This window comes from Nanorana parkeri, unplaced genomic scaffold (genome assembly GCF_000935625.1).
Source record: "Nanorana parkeri isolate BGI_ZX_2015 unplaced genomic scaffold, ASM93562v1 scaffold200, whole genome shotgun sequence".
NCBI lineage: Eukaryota > Metazoa > Chordata > Amphibia > Anura > Dicroglossidae > Nanorana > Nanorana parkeri.
The window spans coordinates 1,665,136-1,685,265 of NW_017306468.1; the positions used below are offsets into that span (position 1 = coordinate 1,665,136).

The following is a 20,130-nucleotide window of genomic DNA, read 5'->3' on the forward strand; positions in this document are numbered from 1 at the left end:
TATTATGAGGGGGGATTTATCAAAACTGGAACAGAAAAAATCAGATTCTTTCTTCAGTTTGTTCAGTTAAGATTTGAAAATTAAAAGGAGAAGCTGATTGGTTGCTCTGTACAGCTGCTCCCGATTTTGCCTGCTCCAGTTTTAATAATTTCCCCTCTTTCTGTCGTGGGTCCGCACATTGTATTTGATTCACTTTTATAATGTCATGGCTTTCTGTTGTGCTAGAAATGTATGTGTGCCATATAAAAATAACTGAACGTTTATTCTTTGCAAAATAGTTCTGACTTTTAGTAGCCTGAAATGCCTATGATATATGCAAACACAGCATAAAATAGGAATGCATGTTTCATAAAAACGTAATCAATATAGCTCAGCTGTATCTCGTTTTGTCGCCCTGCGTTACATGAAATGTGTTTTGCAGCTGGATATTATTGGAGGAAAAATAAACTAATGAGAGACATTATAGTTAAACACTGACTAAACATGAATTAATTGCCCAATATGTCCCAGAAAATAGCCATTGAGAAGAGTTGTTAATTGGCACAGTTTGCAACATTTCATATTAACGAAGTCTGCTTAAGTGAAAGCCTAGTCTCTGAGCTGCCGAAGGCATTAGCACTAATTCAAAGAGGCTCCTGGGTATGAACACTTAATCAAGTTGTCATTTTGTCTTGTATCTAGGAAATAAAATTGAGGCCTGAGGAAATACTATTGGGTGGCTCACTGTGACAAACAGCACCTGGTGCTCATAGATTAAGTAAACAACTAACCTAATCAACCATGATTTCCTATAGATAATGTTGTATGATTTAGCTCCGGACATACGGTGTTCTGCAGTGCTGTGGATTTAAAGATCATGAACACATTGCTTTAAAAATATATATGATATATTATATTGTTAGGTTCATTCTTAAACTTTGACGACCGAGAAACACAATATAATGCACAGTAACAAAACAATGAGAAGACCCTGTCTTTTACCCTCTTAAAATGAATTCATTAAACAGAGTGCTTGGTTGCACTCTGCCTGATTAGTTGAGTGCCTTGTCATTTACAATAGGCTTATAGAAGCACATAATAGTATGCATGAGCATTACAAATATGTTGTGGTTAGTAATCATATGACACCACAAAATGTCATTTGGAAAACACTTTACCTTCAAGAAGTGCACATGTTCTTGTGTAATTAACAGGGTTATTCAGTAAGCTGCCGGAGGCAGCCGAGTGAATAACTGAGCCGTAGTGAAGTGAGGCGAACAACGTACGTCTATTCACTACGGCTCAGTACGGCTGACTTCAACCTTACATCGGCTGCCTTCAGCTGCACTTCGGTCAGCCAAACATGCTCTGCCGAGCGGCATTCGATTCAGCTATTCTGCTCAGTACCTCCGTTGTACCGAGCAGAATGGAAAATAGTGAAAAAAGTTGAAAAAAATGTTTAAAAATGTAAATAAATAATACATTTACAAAAATAAAATATTTTTACAAAAAAAAAAACAACAATTGAGCATATCTAGCTTTTTTACAGTTTCTATATCTGATTATCCTGTGGTCTTCTGACCCATTGGCTGAAGAGACTCTGATTCTGAGTCACTCCAGTCCCAAACTAATGAGCTTACCCCTGAGGAATAGCAGTCTACTGCTATCGCTCCTAAATTAAAGGAGGCTGTTTAAGTTTTTTTTTATGCAATACACACTACTCAGAAAGTAGAGATTCAGTCTGTTGTCTCTATCAATGCTGTTTCCAGTCTTGGGTCCTTTCACACTCCTAAAGGTTCCCATACACTGCACGATTCCCGTACGAGAATCACGGGAAATCCCGCGATCGTACGAGAATCGTGCAGTGTATGGAAGGCGTGCGACCGTTTCTAATGTACGGTCGCACGTCTTTTGTATTTCGAGCATGTTGGAAAACCAGCCGCGAATCGTACGATTTTCGGCTGGTTTTTAACATGATCGAGAGATCACTGCCGAACGGGCCGGTGTGCGCACGCGCACACTGCCCGTTCAGCATTGCAGTCATCGGAAGCCCGCCCCTCAGGGGGGCGGGCTTGCGATGATCGCAGGTACGATCTGCCTGTCCAAGATGGGTAGATCGTACGTTTTTTGAAGTACTTTACAACCCTCGCAAGACAAAAGTCTTGCGAGGGTTGTAAAGTGTATGGGCACCTTTAGGCTGAAAGACCTTCTCTTTCCACCCACTTCTCCAACCCTTTCTCTACAGAGATTGAAAGCATCCTGATAAGCTGTTAGCTTCCCCAAGCTCTTATTTGTTTGTACCCATTTAGGGAGGATATTGTGCAAAAGTGGCCTATTCCTACTGTGGATCCTGCAGTGTCCCACATATACAAGGTGCTTACTATTCCAGTAGAAGATGTGCCTGTCTTTAAGGAACCAACCAATACGTTTTTGGAAGCCTTTTCTAGAGCTCTGTCATCTATGGTGGGCCCTGCTCTTTTTCTTGGGTCTGTTAGCATTTGTTTGCTATTGCCCACCTCAGTTTGCTTTTGAATGTGTCACTCAATGGATGAGAAAGAAAAAAGGATTTTTGTACTCTCCGTAAAACCCTTTTCGTGCAGTTCATTGAGGGACACAGAACTACAAATCTGTGCCATGCTCATAATAGGGGTTTTCCTAGGCTGAGCTACAGTTTTTTGTTTGCCAGTGCCCAGTCATCCTGTAGGTGGCAATATAACTCCATAGTGAAATACTTCCTGTGTCCTCAATGGCACTGAGGTAGTATAAAAACAGCCATAATTATATTTTCAAGATGGAGATGTAAACTGCAGTGCATGGAAGGTTGCAGTCACTTAGCTTGCTTAAGTCAGTCTAGCTTAAGGGGAGAATGAGACATATTTTTTTCACATTTATGACTGCTTCAAAGTGTGCCATAAGAGCTGCAGTGCCTTCTATGGGACTGCTACAGTTGTTGGTGAAGCAATGCCAGGATTTCTTTTATATCAACTATTAGTGGGAATCCTAACATTTGTCTAGTGACTATCTGTCTAGTTCGCTGTAAAAAGGTAAGTTGGATTACCTTTTCTCTCCCCACTGGTTGATCCACCCACAGTAGATTTCACATTTTGGATTGCGTGTTGAATTCACTTTGGGGCCCTGGATCCTTTCCAAATTTAAGAGGCCATGAATATGTTGAGGTGTGTCTTTCAGCTATTCTTATGCCTAATGGGGCCTATAATGTTATGCAGAATCCACTGCAGGGAAAGTGACAGAGACCTTTTTTTCTAATATATTTTACACATTCTATTACAGTTCTTCTAGGAGTTAGGGAAGCTATCACTGTCAGGCTCCTATAGCTGTAAACTGTTGGAGGTGATTGAAAACTGCCCTGCTTTGCCTAAATTGAAAACATCTATTTTGGGCATTGTTTGTTATCATTTTGTCTAAATTCTGATTAATGTTGTTGGTCATTTATGTATTTTTAGTCACAACTTGTTCTATAATAACATAAGGTGCCTCAATAACATTTTGTATACAAATGGACATGTGGACATGCAGAAAACGATTTTTTTGTAATCATACTTTTACCTAAAAGTTTTCTGGGAAGTTTAAAAATTGCTTCTTAAATATAATATGTTGCTGTCCAACACTATCGACCAGGGCAAATTACTAATACAGCCAACTCATAAAAGTTGTTTGAGGTGAAGATAAAGACCATTAGCTGCCAGTTTTTCTCACCTGTTTCTGCCTCGGGAACCACATAGGGTTACATTGGAGAGCAAATTGGTCAGAGAGTGGTAGGTTGTTTTGTGCACTGGTGAGTTTATTATCTACATTTTTACTGCACTCTGACCACAGCAGTGTGAGCAGAGACAGAAAATATTGATCCAATACAAATAAGAAATGTTATGTATGACTTATTGATTTAGTACCTGAACCGCATGCCTGCTTTATACCTGGCCACAAAGAGTTTAATTTCTTTTCTAACATAAGAGAAGCTTGTGCTCCAATGTTTTAAGAAACCACTTTGCTGCATAGGAGACAGAGTAGAAGAGAAACACACTAACTTTTAGGGACCCCCCATGACCTCTTTATTACTTTAAAAGGGGCCTTATTTGTGATGTCTCTGCTGCAGTAAAGTGTTGAGGCTGGTCTCCTTCATGTTATCTGTTACACAATGCCTCTGTATTCCCAGCTTCTGCACACTATCCAACAGGTAATTAATAGTCCTTTGAGGTGTACTTTGAGGTTTGGGATCTTTGGATGGGTTAATGTTTTTATAAGTTCCCAAAAAGATGCTCTCTTTTGTTACCTGCATGGTTATGCAAAAAAAAAAAAAAATCTAGCCTGGCCAATCAACTGTTCACAGATGAATGGCTAGCTGGGCTATCTGATAGAATGCATTGCCCAATTCAACTGGAATTGTTTGCTGAAGAGCAAACCATCATCAGGTATCTGTAATGCCTAATGACACTATAATACAATTGCCTCATGCAAATTAGCTACCAGTAGCATGGAAGAAAGATTAGTAAAAGTTATTTATTTTTAATAGAACTGATCAGAATTGATGATTTTTTTTTTAAATATTTAGTTTTTATTAACATATAATTTTAAGACAAAACAAATACAATACATACAATACGATTACTTGACATTCCATTACATTACAATACATTTGCAGTATTTTACTTTAGGCCAAGGTGTATTCTAAGTCTACTGTATTGTAAGTAAATATCTATGCTTCAATCGTCTATCTATACCTAGTCTCACAGACATTTAATCATCCATCCTACCAGGGGACGAATTGATGATTTTTAAATCAAAGCGACGCAGACTGCTTTTCATTAGCTTGAAATAGTTTAAATGCACTCTGCTACATAGGAAAGGATTATCAAAGTAAATAATCTTTAGGGCTAGTTCACACCGGATGCAGTTTGTTCCGTTTTTGAGCTGCATCAAAAACGCATCACAATGCTAGCCCTTAAATGAGAACTATGAGGTGAGTGAAAATCATTCATCCTCATAGTTCGAGCCGACGTGTGACAATGAAACTGTCACACATCCACTAAATAGATCGTGAAGTGAGCGAACGCATACCGTAACTCCCTCACTTCTCGATCATCTTCCTGCAGAGAACGGTGACTGTCAGTCACCGCTGCCAGCAGGGATTCCTCCCTTCCCGCTCCGATCCTCCAGCGCTGACTGGAGGAACGGACGGGGCGGGTACAGCTGGCTCTGCCTCTAGATAGACATTCACGCAGCTGGGTGGATCTCGACAGCATTGTCGGGATCCGTACCCGCTGCGGCGGTCTCAGCTGTTGCTCGCGATATACTGAGCTTTGGAATATGATAGAAAAGGCTTGTTGCACTCCTTAGCGGAAAGTCCCGTAATCAAGGAAGGGTGCAGCCAATTGCACACAATATGAGAAATGTCACCAGCATACCGAGTTGTAGCAATGCCTGATGAAGGGGCCCTGTGCGGCCCCGAAAGCGCTTGTGTTTTTGACATGAGTTTTCAATAAACCCACGATTGATTATCCTTGAAGGAACTTGGTGTGCTAGTGACATTTTTCATACTGAGCTTTGGGTCACGAGAGGATGCTAGTGTAATATGTCCTCCCGTGACCCTTAAGAGAACTATGGGGAAAACACTTACCACATAGTTCTCTTTTAAATATTGCACGTGATGCTTGGTATTCATATTTATGTGCAGTGATTTTATAAATGTAATAAAGCAGTTGTTGAGGTAGACATGTGATGCAGATTGATTGTTGTGGCCAACATTAAAGGGAGCAGAGAGCCATTCAAAGAACCAAAAATCCAGTTCTAGCTCCTCATGGTTGTTGGCTTTGTGAAATTCTCTGCTGTTTTTAAGGGAACTGGGTCTTCAAGATGGATATTGAGTTCTGGTATCAAATTTGCTGCAGTATTTCTGTGCTCTTGGGCCATAATTGTTATCATAAGCTCCAGCTAAATGGGCCCAAATGATCTCCCTCCCTTTTAAATGTCTGACAATTCACTCATTTACTGATCATTCTTACTAACTGCTGCTGAACAGAACATGTAATATACAGGCATACAACTTAGAGCACAGACCAAAAAAAAAAAAGGATTAAAGAAGAGCCAAACCCTCTGGTCAGGATTCTACAAAGAAAATTGTGTGGTAGTTTTGGCACTCTAAGACAGGAAGTGTCTACTTTAGGACTACAGAACGACCCTCCTCTTTTCTTCTCCATAACATGGGAGGTGTTCTGTAGTCCACAGAGAGTGCTAAGAACAATGCTAATTGATATCTGTACTGCACATTGTACAGGAGTTTATCGGCTCACAAAATTTCTGGCAGGATCATCTGTCATTTTTCGCTCTTATTGAACTGACAAAAGCTTCCAATTATGTATTTGCAGACCAAAAGCTAATAGTAAGGGTTAACATAAACCTTACATTACAAAGAAGGATTTAAATTCAGTTTGTGATTAGTCTTTCCGTGTTTTCTTGTCTCAGAGCTGAAAATGTTGTTCAAATCATATTTGTTTTCTCAACAGAGCCAACAGTTTTCTGGCATTCTGTCTGATAACAGCTTATCTGGACAAAGTGGACCTGGCTCTCAACAGGTCATATTGGTTAGCCATGGAGGACAGCCTTCCACCAACACTAGCGATCTCAATTACCAGGTACTTTGCTAATGTCTTTTGTAATGATACAAAAATAAAAATGGGAACTGTCTATTTTCTTAGAATGTGCTATATATTATTCAAACCCTATAAGAAAAAATCTCAGAGTAGGAAGAGTATTTATTAAACATTATATGGATACAATCAGGCACTTATCTAGGACAAACCCTACTACCATTAATTTAACAAAAGGCTTGCAGGGGGTTTTTGTTTGTATTTGCAAACCCTGCACCCATATTCCTGGACATCTGAGTTTTGCGAAGATTTATTTCAGATTTATCATTGTAGTTGCAAGTTTTCTTCCCTTACAACACACACACCTAAGAAGTAGTTATATTTATATCAGCACAGAGCTGCTTTTGAGGATGGGAATTTATTGTGACCACTTTATGCTCTGTAAAAAAATATCAATGTAATTCTGTACTGTGGAAAAATCAATTGCTAAAATTACTTCATTAGTCCATCAGTCACTGAAATGTGTGACCACTTCTCCATGCAAAATTATTTCTGTTGAAAGATACGTTTCTTTAAACAAATTCCCATTTTTAACCCACTCACAATATTTTAATGGGTTTTAAATCAGGGCTTTAACTATGCCAATCCATAACCCACCATTTCTTCTTTAAACCAGTCCTATGTATTATTACTGTGTTTAAAGATCTACTTCTTGTTCAACCTTAGCTTTTGGACAAATGGCCTCACTTTGATATGATGCAGAATTCATAGTTGAATTGAGGACTGCAAGCTGCCCAGGCCCTGAATCAGTAAAACAACTCCAAACTACAATGTGTCCACCACAATGCTTCACAGTTTGTATAAAGTTCTTCAACTGAAATGTTGTCTTCAGTTTGCACAAAACATGTCAACATGCAACTGTTACTGTGGCCACATCTTTGATTTGATAGCACATTGTACCAGAAGGCCTGGTCTTTGCCTATATGTTCAATCACAATTCCCAAAAAATTCTTCCAATATATAAACAGTAAAAAGGTATGAAAAGAGCATGTAGGCCCAAAAAAGATGGGAATGGGGGATCAATCATAAGCATCAGGGAGAAGGCTGAGGTATTAAATTCATTTTTCTCCTCAGTATACACTCAAGAAAAAGGCCGGTTTAATGGAGATAATAATGTGAGTAGTTTAGTGCGTAAGATACCACAGTGGTTGATGGTAGCCAGGGTTCAACAAAGACTAGAAAAACTTAATGCAAATAAGTCCTTGGGACCAGATAACCTGCAGCCTGAGGTACTTAAAGAGCTCAGCCAGTTTATAGCGCGACCATTATTCCTCATTTTCACGTACTCCATACTGACCGGAAGTGTACCAATTGAATGGCGTAAAGCTATGGTAGTACTATTATTCAAAAAAGGTTCAAGATGACAACCTGGGAACTACAGACCAGTCAGTCTAACAGTAATAGTATGCCACCGGTGTGAGGGAATGATAAATAACTATTTGGTGGATTTTGTTCATGGCAATGGTATAATTAGTGATAATCCGCATAGCGTTATGAAGGACCGTTCTTGTTAGACCAACCTACTAACATTCTACTATGAGGTGAGTAGAGAACTGCATGGAGGAACGCTGATACATTTGGTGCACCTGGATTTTGCCAAAGCATTTTACACGGTACCACATAAACGCTTAATACACACGCTGAAATCTATGGGCATAGATGAAATGGTGTGTACTTGGAGAACTAGCTACAGGCAGGGCCGGATTTACTCCCCCTGCCGCCCCAAGGCCAGGTTCCACAATACGCCCCCCCCCCTCCGCGCCGCCATAATCCGGGCCTGGCTACAGGAACGTATGAACTGGCTACAGAGAGTATGGGTAAATGTCTCTTTTTAAAATTGGTCTAAGGTCGAGTGTGGCGTGTCCCAGGGTTCTGCTCTAGGCCCAATACTGTTTAACCTGTTTATTAATGATATTGGGGAAGGTGTTAAGTAATTCATTTTGGGGTTAAAATAGGCAAGAGGAATACACATTAATGGGTACTTCACTAGGGAAGTCAGAAATGGAAAAAGATTTGGGGGTCATAGTCGACTACAGATTGAACAATAGCTTGCGATGCCAGGTTGCGGCAAACAAAGCTAGCAAAGTACTGTCATGCATTAAAAAGGGAATGTACTGTAGAGACAAAGCAATCATTTTGCCACATTATAGATCACTGGTTCGGCCTCATCTTGAGTATGTGGTTCAGTTTTGGTCACCTATCCACAGAAAGGATGTCCTTGAGCTAGAGAGAGTCCAGAGAAGGGCAACAAAACTAATGGGGCTGGAGGACCAAAGCTATGAGACAAGGTTGCTAAATTTAAATGTATTCACTCTAGAAGTGAGGCAATTAAGAGGGGACATGATTTTCATGTACAAAATGTTTAATGGTGATGGCAGCATCAGCAATAAACCTTTTACTATAAACTCCCTAAAAAAGACTAGAGGCCACAACTTTAACCACAAAGGGCATAGGGATTTCTTTTCATTAAGAGCAGTCCCATTTTGGGACTCTCTTCCACAAGCAGTGGTATCAGCAGACAGTATTGGTTCATTCAAAAAAAATTTAGCACACAAGCAGGCTGCAAAAAGTGATCTCAGCGGATCACTATACAGCTGCCCAGATCACTTGTAGAAAGCTATATATGCTATTCAGAGACCAGTCTGTTCATTCTGTTGTAATAACATTCATCATGTAATATTATTATGATTATATGAAAAACTGCACACCTCTCCCCGCCTGCCTACTTCTCTCAGCCTCCACGGTCAGGCTATACTCCTATCCTACCATTTTTTGATATCAATCAATATCTGCTGCACTATCCAGTGCAGGCCTGGACTTTAACTTAATTGTTGGAAGTCGCGGGTCCCAATGTTATTCCCGGCCTAAAAGTGATGAAATGAAATAGTCCCCTCTCTTCCCGGGCCCTATCACTTCAGTGGGGGGCCTGTGGAGAGAAGGGACTCTTTCACAATGCAAAGTCTCCTGCAGGCTGCCATAAAAAGTCTCCCTGCTGATGGAGGGCCAATCTATGCAGTAAGGACACCGCAACCCACTTTTGGGTCACAACACATTAGTTGAGAACCAGGGGATGAGTCCATGTAAATTTTATGTATGATTTGTTTAAATATATCACCTTTATCTGCATGCACTGTTTAAATGAAGATTTGTTCTGTGGCCACAGCCTACCCACTCTTAATCTATAAAATCATCCTCCCGTTCATTCTGCATCTTCTTCTAGGTCACTATGGTGGCTGTATCTTTGTGTTCTGAATCTATGCCTGTGAGATGGTAGTTTCCAGGTTTTGAGCTCCACTATCTTTAGTTTTCAGAGGGGAGCATTACACAGAATTATGTTAATAGGCTGCAGTCATATCCTATGGCACTAAAAAAGCCTGTGGAATCTGGCACCAATGCATTATATAAATTCAGGTTGCCAGTGTACTGGAGGATAAAAATATTAGAGTTAATATTGCTGACTTCCTTTTAAAGATGAAAGATCTGAGACTGTCATCCTGAACCTGGCTTTGGTGAGTAGTAATGCCTGGATAATTATACTAATGCCAGCTTCCATATTTACTTTCCAGATAGGTTTAATGTAATGGTAAATTTTAATTTCTAATGCTAATTCTAATAATTGTTCAGTGGATATCGTTTCAGTAGAAAGTATTGTAGTTTGCTCACTACATGATTAAAAAAAAATCTTGGCAGGCTAAAGAAATAAATAAATGTGAGGAGTAGAAAACACAGCAGACTGACCTGAGAATAAAGATAAGACATTTTAAAGAAGAGTGCTATGTGTCTGTGAAGGTTCTCATTCATCCAGGTCATGGTATATCTGTAAAAAATAAGTCCACTTGCCTTGACTTATTTTTTACTGATAAGACCTCTATGTATTTGTAAAAAAAAACCTTGGAGCTCTCCTTTGTTTCTCTTAGTCAAACATTGTTGAGGCTGCTTTCTGCACATGTATTCCTTGAATACTGATCCTGAATATAGTGCTGTTATATTTCTATAACAGACTTCTGCTGATGTATGGCTGAGGCAAAGCACATTTGCATGCACTTTAGCTCTAAAACGTAGTCTTGTGTTAAGGACAGCAAGATCAACTACACAGATGAACAAGTCACTTCAGAAATCTTTGCAAATGTTTGGATTTGCTTGATGATCTACATTCGAGTTTGTCCAGCCTGCAGACAATCCTACAGTTCTTGAATAACAAATACAGGAATTCTAAAGACCAAACAGACTATCTGTGAACATTTCATTTCTGTGAAACTTCTATTTCTACATTGGTTTAGAGAATCTGACTGGAAGGAATACTTCATGTTATTTTAGTTATATATCAGTACCATGTTAAGTCACATTTTAGTTCATAGGGACTTAAACATTCCTAGATTGATTAACTGCTTCTTATTTTTTAAAATTTATATACCTCACCTTGAAAATAAACTCTACAAAACCTAATTAGATTACAATGCTTTAAACTGCCACTCCACTATGAAATTACCATGAACCTTATTATAATTTGTGACATTTTCTCCCAGTACTAGAATATCACAGCAGACAAATTGGTGTGATGGTAATGTGATAACTGGCTTTGGTTTGTTTCCATGATATTCCTTCAAAACAACTGAATCCCTAAATATTAAGGGGGATAAATATATACATTATGCATAACCCATAGATTGAAATATACATTGACCGTGATGGCCATTCATCTGTTTACTATATTTTTTAATACAGCAGACATTTACATGACAACGTGATGCTGGAAGTAGCTGTGCTAGTGCATATAGTTGTACGGTTAACAACGATTATTTATTCCATAGGTTACAGATGAAGCACGCATTGATAAAGGTAGCGATGCAGACAAGCAGGACAGAATACACCAGTGCTTTGAATGCAATCATTACTTTTCTTCTGCCTCCATATTGGCAGAACATAACAAAGAAGCTCATGGGAAGGAAAAGATTCATGTGTGCCATCTGTGCAATAAAGCCTTTAAGAGAGCATCCCACTTAAAGGTAGGCTTGTATCTCTGGAAATTATTTTGTGGGATTAATGTTATGGGATATGTAGTAATACATTTATTGGCTTTGTTTTACATGTTTTGTTATGTCAGAAATCAAATCATGTTGTTTGTGCTACGTGGAAATCAAGTTACATCATATTGTTTTACTACACAGAAATCAAGGATTGGTATATCCAAAAATTATATTTCTAGATGTGGGTAGTCAGCCAAAGACATCTTATGTCTTCCATGGACCATAGTAGCATGATTTCTGCAGTCCTCACGTCTGTCCTGTGACAGCACTCAGTAGGGGAGATGATTTTCAGCATGTTACTTTCAAGAGACTTGATTTTGTTCCCTGTAAGAACTTATTGGTTAGCCTACAGAAGTCAAATTTGTGCTGATGCCATATCAGCTACCCCCCCTTATCTCCTTTCTAAGTACTTCTGTCCCACTATGCAAAGCAGATCATTTGCCTTTGACACAACTTTTTCATCACTGATCATTTTGAACTTTATAAATAGGCCCAAACGCTATTATTGCATGAATGTGATTAGTATCTATCATGTGAAAACTAAACATGAGATTGTAGTCTGTCATGGGAGTGAGCTTGGAGTGGTGACTACTTCACAACACACATAGGGACCATCAGGAGCAAAAGTAGCCACCCTCCAGAAGGAAGGACAGTGTCACCATGAATTCAGAGATAGTTTGAGAATCTACAGCCCAGTGATGCAAAAAAAAGGTTCAGTATTCTAATAAGTTAAGCTACTTGAGTGTTTTTTGTTAAATATTTAAAGTTAATTTCCACCTTTGTAAGTGATTAGAGCTTATTGCGGTAATGTAGATGTGCAGTGATGATGTATAGATGTGCATATTTTCATGACTGTCATGAGTTTAAAGTTAAAGGACAGGTATTGTTTTTGTACTACCTAAGCAAAACAGCTCCATCCCCCTTTCAATACCATCATTACCATTTATACCCCACCGTTCATACCTTAGCATGTGGCCCAGCAGAGTAGCAGGTTCCATGCCAGCAGGGCTGCTTCTTTTCTTGTCCCCGTCCATCCCCACCAATGACTAGATGTTATTGGTGGCCAGCTTCTTTTCCCATGTTTTTGCGGTCGGCCCACAGATGACGCCAGCACCAAAACTGTGTAGAAACGAATGCATGGGCTCTGAATATTTCAGAAAAAAAGTTTGTTCTTTTTTTCTTCAAAGTTGTCACAGTTCACCTATGAGAGTTCCCTGGGAAGGCACTGATGACGTGGCCTTCCCAGCAGGCAGCTGTATGTATCTGGCTACGCTCACAAGTGTCAATTCCAGGAAGTGGAAAAAAGAATCTTTATTTAAAATAGAGCATGCATAGAGGATTTATGTGTTTTGGGGGCTGGTAGGTCCCCTTAATAGGCCCTAATGGAAAAGCTGTCTACTGCTCACCCTATAGGGAGACTGTAACTACACCCAAACCCCTCTGATTTGTGGTATGTACAAGGAGGTATAAATAGTTTATTGGGAGGGGGTCATTAGGGCTGGGTAGTTTAAAATTACAATTGTAATGAATATTGTGTTGAAGTAAATGTATTCCTGTAATGTAATCATCAAATGCATCACAGTATGAGGGGTCAAACAGTCTCACCTAAGGCCTGTTGTTCTTTTGTGTATATTTTCTGTAGACTTGTATGCATGAATCATAAATACCATCCCATACTATAAAATATAGATGATTCTAAAACTAAATGGGTTTTCTGTCTATGAATTACTGTAGACAATGGCTCATAAAGCAAAAGCTGTATGTGTGTGTGTGTTTGTTTTGCTTTTTTCTCTTCCTTTTTGTGAAGTAAAAATGAAGTATCTCTTGGGAAAACAAACCAGCAAGAGATCCAAAGGTTTGCCTGCTCTTGTTAACAAATTATGGTAATGTAATTCCAAATGTGTCTTATTTCTGTGTCTCCGCTTTATTTCTATTTATTGTGGATTAAGCTGGTAATGTTTTAATATTTCAATTTGTATTTTTTTCCTCAAAGGATCACATGCAAACGCACCAGCCTGGACCTTCACGAAACTCCCAATTGCCAAAATTATTTAAGTGCGATATATGTGAAAAAGGATTTGCTAAACCAAGTCAGCTTGAAAGACACAGTCGCATTCACACAGGTATTTTAATACCTGAGGAGGATTCATGTGAGGTTGTGCAGATCTTAACCATAGTCCTGATTCCTGTTTTAACCTCCCTGGCGGTCTGATTATTTCCTTTTTTTTCCTTTTTTGTTTCTATTTTGTTTTTTTCCTTTTAAATTTCCCGTTGGTTCCGCCCTCCTGCAACGCGGACGCTCGCAAGGGACGGATGCCGGCATCGGCCAGAGGACACAGCGGGGATCGCGGACAAGGTAAGTAACGCGCTGTGTAATCCCGAGTGTGGGTGGGTTACCGCTTTTGGTAATGAAAATTTAACACCGAGCCACACTCGGGAATACCGCCAGGGAGTTTAAAGCAGCACTGCAGTTGCATTTACTCATTCCAGCCCTGTAATAATCAGCATGCAGTGTCAACGGCTGCAGCAAGTCTTTTTTTGTTGGTCTTTTTTTCTGTTTTATACAAAAAAAAAAAGAAGATGTTATGAAATACCAAAAAACAAAGCACTGTCTGTCTAACAAAATTATATAAAATTAATTTTGGTGTAGTGTTGCATGATGGAGCAATTGTCAGTCAGAGTATCACAGCACTAAAAACTGAAAATGGCCTAAAAATAAACAGGCATTGCTCTCAAAAAGAGCTTTTTCAAAGGTGTGTGGCACCATTGTGTGGAAGCCGCTACCAGAACTCATGTATACATACTTTATATGACATGAATAGTTATTGATTCTACTATTGGAATTTGGGGTGACCTTGCAGAGACGTTTAGACCTCCTGTTAGGTCCGCGGTGTGGGCCCGAGATGATGAGGAGGACCTCCCTTGCAACCCTGTCTGATGAGCACTGGGTTGGAGACAGTGTGTGTCAGGCAGGGGGTGCACGGGTGCCGGATCAGGATACCAGGTGTCAGCAACAGGTAGTGTGCAGGCAGGATAGGCAGCCGTGCAGGATCCTAGAAGGCAAATAGAGAGGTCAGACAAGCCGGGTTGGTAACAGGCGGGCAGCGAAGTACAAGGCGGAATCCAATGGAGAGTCAAGAGGCAAGCCGGGTCAGTAGGAGGCAGGCAACAAGGTACAGAAGGGTAATCCAGGAGAATAGTCAGGGAGGAAGCCAGGTCACAGGTATCAAACAGGAGCAAGATCAACAGACGACTGGTGCTGGCTGAAAATCACACAGCAATGATCTAAAGCCCTGTGGGGCTTTAAATAGGCTGAAGGCGTGTACTGCGCGTGCGCTGCCGTGATGACGTCACCCGCGCACGCCAGTGTAATGACGTCACGCCGTGCGGGGCGGATCCCGCCGGGTCACAGGGCGTCTGCGCCTGCGCGGCCCAGTGATACTGCCGGGATGTCCCCTCCGTGTGCGTCCGCTCACACTGGCTCATACTGGGACATTGTACGTCCCTCGGACCGGCACCCGACCTGGAGCCACTCGGACCGGGACCCGACACCTCCATTTAGACTTTTCTTACCTTATTTAGTCCCTGGACTTTGGATCATGGACTGTAATTTGGTGGTTCTTGTGACAGGTGATTTGAGGATTATTACAAAGTTCATCTTCAGAGCAATTAGGATAAATTTGCTTCTATATTGAAGCGGAACGTTCCCCAATGGTTTTGTTCTGCAGTTAAGTTTTTCTGTTCCATAAGAACCTCTAAAAACCCCTTCCTGTAATTTAATTGTCGGAATAATTGTGCAAGCTTTATATCCTAACAATTCCCTTGAGCTTTCATCTTCTTAATAATTGTCATTAAGTAGAAAAAAAAATGTTTACTGCACGCGCAGAAAGGTCGTTTTTTTTCATGATATAGTTTGTGAGATGCAACATATTCTCCCATAATTGCTCCAATTTTCATAACCTTTTATACCAATTTTACGTTGTACATGCAAAGACTTAAACCTACAGGCAATAGCTTGAAATAGCCTGAAATTGAGAAGGCAAAGGAGAAAAGTGTTGTATTAAAAGATGAAATGATTATACTTTAAGACAATGTCACTATAGTTGAGGAAACCAATTAACATTCAATGCCGTTATACTAACTTTGCATCGTTTTACCTTTTTTATTAGAGATGCTAAACTTTAACGGCCAAAGCTTTCATTTGTTTATGGACATTTTTATTTTCTTGTTTTTTAAGTGAATATTTCATTAACCACTTGCTGACCGGGGTGTTTATACTCCCTTCCTGTCCAGGCCATTTTTCAGTGTCCAGCGCTGCAGTACTTTGACATTTTTACCGTACTGAAATTAATTTTATACCATTTTTTGGGGACAGATAGAGCTTTCTTTTGGTGTTATTTAATTACCGCTGGGGGGTTTTATTTTTTACTATATAATGAAAAAAGTACAGAAGATTTTGAACAAAAACCTGTTTTCCCTACATTATGTTATAAAACATTTATTATTACCTAAATTTTTGGTAAAATATAAAAGACGGGGTCACGTCGGGTAAATAGACACCAAACATGGCAAACTTTAAAATTGTGTGCACCCGCTAAATGGTAAAAAACTATCATACCCAAAATTTACCATAGCCGATGCTTTAAAAGCTTTTACCGCTCATCAGTTTAATGTTATCAGTGATTAATGGCCTTAGAATTATTGCTCTCACTGCGACGTTCACAGCGATATGTAACATGTGCGGCACAATGGATGCAATCGTCGTTTTCGCACTCAGCGCATGTTTGCATATGTATATGGGGGGCAGGGACTTTAATTGTTTTTTTTTATTGCTTTTATATGTGACTTTTAATTTTTTTTGCAACTAATTTTTTTAAACCTTTATTTTTTCACTTAACTTTATTGCTATCATATATGGTACTAACAAGCCCCCTATGTGATAGCCAGTTTGCAGTGACAGGTCCTCTTTATGGAGACATCAAGGGTTGTTAAGACCTCTAATGTGACCTAGGGACACTCAGAGAAGCTGATGAAGCAGAGACCTTCACCAGCTTCCGTACCGGAGAGTGAGAGAGGAATGCGGAAGTGATGTAATACACATCTCTTCCTGCATTCCGAAGAGGAGGAGGAGATCAAACGGTGATCTGCACTGATCTCCGGTCGCAGAGCTGCTGTGCTGGTCCCGGGCTCACACTGGGCACAGCGGAGCTCGGGATCACAAGCAGCAACGAAGAGGGGGGGGCCCGCACACCGCACACATATTACAAGCGATCGGGCATCTCTACAGACGTCCCAACGCTTCTATGTAAACAACCACTGCTGGCTGTTTACATTCCAAGCTGATTCCAAGCGGCGAGCACGAGCAGGGCGAGATGGGACGACTAAAAATGCCCACCGGCATCCAAGAAACCGCTGTCCGGCCATTTTAATTACAACTGCCGGACTGCAGGTGGTTAACTTTAAAAGTCTGTTTGAAATAAATTCCTGACATGTCACAGTATACAGCAACAGCACATGTTTATATGTAACACCTTTCGATTTTCAACAAATATTTTATTTTAGACCCAATTACATCATCACTGTATTTATATGCTTCTCTAGGGTACTCTATACCAGCCTTTCTAACAGAGAGGAACCCTTGAAACAATTTTCATGTGCATGGTTTATTGAACCTCTGTTTAATTATTACATCTACAGCTCATGATATATTATCATAATCAGTAGGTTGTAAATATAATTACATTGAAAAGATGTGGCATACCTAGCGTACTTGACACCCAGGGCGAATCATTTTTTTAGCACCCTTTCTCTATTAAAACATAATTATTTTCAATAATAAGCATGAGATGAAACAAATAATAATGCCCAGAAAAGAAACACAGACCGTACACATTGTAGTACCCTCTTATATTGGTGGTCAGTAGGAAAGTACTTTCTTTTATTGGTAGGCAGTGTAGTGATGTAACCTCTTGTGCCAAAGGCACCTCTAAACCTAACATTAAAGTGAATCTGACCCCAAACTCCAAACACTTATTGGCATGATAGCAATGCTATCATGCCAATAATTGTATTCATATCACAGGGAAATTTTCTTGTGCTAAATATTCAGCAAGGATATGTTAATAAATGTCTACCCTGTAAGAGCATCACTTCATGCAGCTGCTAACTCTTTATCCTGACTGTCAGTGACTGACCATTTATGGTGGTTTATGATCATGTGATCACTAGGTCAGCCCTAATTTTTGCACATTTTAAAAAGCGGTTCTGACATGATAAAAAAAACCAATGTACACAGGCCCTAAATGTTTTCCGGAGCTTTGCTTTAATTCGAGTATACCTGGTTTTCTTTTACAGTTGTGAAAATTATGTAAACTGAATCTCAATTTTAAAGCTGTCTCCTGCAATATTCCTGCACATTTTATTATAGCTACGCTATGATTATCTCTGTTCACAGGTGAACGACCATTTCAGTGCACACTATGCGAGAAAGCTTTCAACCAGAAGAGTGCACTGCAGGTGCACATGAAAAAACACACCGGAGAAAAACCATACAAATGCGATTACTGTTCGATGACCTTCTCTCAGAAATGCAATATGAAGCTACACATGAAGCGGACCCATTCTTACCCTGGTAGGTTTAGCCTTTTGTTAACCATAGTGAGATGTCCTGCTGTATGCTGCCTAAGCAAAGTAAATAGTTTTTGGTGCTCACTGAATCCTAACTGACAATGCAAAGGCTAAAGCACATAGAAATATTAGTATTATTATTCTACTGAACGTGAGCTCTTGGGAACTAGAAATAAGTATCAAACCTGGATGAATCATTTAGCAACATGGCATTTCATTTATTGCAGCTTCTTTCATAAAAACCAGATTCAGGAACTGGTTCTCGTGAGCCTACAGAGTTATTATTAATACCTTGATTAATAAGGCTCAGCAATGGGAGATGTGATTGTGAAATAAAATCTCTTGAATTCACAAAGAGTGTTGTAAACACTCTCTGCACAACAAATGTTGGTGCATGCATTTTGTCACATGGAGGCGTGGTGGTCGCAGCTGAAGTATCTATACCAAACACTGTGTCCTCAGTGCAGCTCAGAACACTCGCCTGATAAACTGACAGGCTCAAAAAAACTGAGATCCCTGCCCCGCCACTGCTTCTATCACACAGATTGATGCAGCACCCAAGAAGTTAAGCTGTTGGGTGGGTGGAGCCTGATGTTGAAACACTAGTTCCCCAATCGCTACGCCTCCCCTTAGTTTGACAGTGGACAGAACTTGATGGGGGAGCTGAGGAATAAGTTCTCCATCAGGTCCACTCACTGCTGTTTGTTGTCAATCATGAGGAAGGCAGACTTGAGGGTGAAGTAGTCTCTAAACACCAAACAGGTTCCGTCCACTGTCAATTTTCAGCCTGGCGCCATTGGTTGTTATGATGCTGTCAGATACACAGTGTCATTGGTTGCTAGGAGGCTGTCAGCTACACAGCCAACAGCCTCTCAGCAACTAGTGACCCTGTGTAGTTTAAAGCATCCTAACAACCAGTAAAAGGTAGGGGGTGACTCCAGTCTAAGCACTCTGGTCTCTTTCTGCAAGCCAAGAGAGAGCTGGTCTTAATTATTTACAAACCGTTCCTTGCATTTGTGTATTTATTGTTGTCATTGACTGCATTATCACATTATAGATCTTATTGAAGAAGTTTCATTGCACCCAGAGGAAGAGGAAGGAGGGGAAGACATCACCCAAACTCTTGACTTGGAAGAAGTCGTTCAGGAATCATCAGGGGAATGGCAGTGTGGCATAGCCAATGTCTTCCGATGACCAGACTCATCTCATTATTGTGTATCGGACTTATAGACACACTTATGGAACAGTCGTAATGTTACGTTCAAACTCCTCTTCATGGTGGAGTGCCATTCCACTTTACCATGCTGCAAATGTAAATATTATTCTGGTGCTATATGTTTGAAATGCTGACCAGCGTGTACTATAATCTGAATTTCTACTCAGGTACTTCTGACAATGTAATTTGCAATTACAGTAATTTGTGTTGATACTTCAGTGACTCTTGAAGATCAGAGCCTCATCTGGATGCAAATCAAGAGTCAGGGATGCAATTGTTTTATGTAGTATGTTGAAGTAAAGATGATTGCACTTGTTGACCCCTAGCTTCTGTAATGTTCTGCTAGATAAAATGCACACACAAGGTACATGCTAAATGGCTGCAGAGATATACAGCTGCATGTACATACACATTCATGTTTACATACACACACATATAAATATGCTATTATACTAGATTTTGATTTTATATGCAACTCTACTGGTAGAATATCATGTTACAAAAATGCTTGGTTTATTTTGTCTCCCCTAGTGTTATATAATGGAAATTGAGTTTGTTTCTTATTTGGAAAGTGGCTGGTCCATTTTCTTTGTAAGTTAGAGTATACGTTCTTGAT

General features: G+C 39.9%; 1 protein-coding gene across 1 annotated transcript in view; it reads left to right on the forward strand.

Moving 5' to 3' along the window:
* The window catches only part of ZNF236 (zinc finger protein 236), a 131,895-nt gene extending 112,107 nt beyond the window's left edge, over positions 1 to 19,788 (forward strand). The window contains exons 27-31 of the mRNA XM_018555529.1: positions 6,501 to 6,629; positions 11,456 to 11,650; positions 13,665 to 13,794; positions 18,126 to 18,302; positions 19,356 to 19,788. Coding sequence (XP_018411031.1) covers positions 6,501 to 6,629; positions 11,456 to 11,650; positions 13,665 to 13,794; positions 18,126 to 18,302; positions 19,356 to 19,492 — 768 coding nt within the window. The 3' untranslated portion in view covers positions 19,493 to 19,788. The remainder of the gene's footprint in view (positions 1 to 6,500; positions 6,630 to 11,455; positions 11,651 to 13,664; positions 13,795 to 18,125; positions 18,303 to 19,355) is intronic.
* Positions 19,789 to 20,130: the final 342 nt, after the last annotated feature.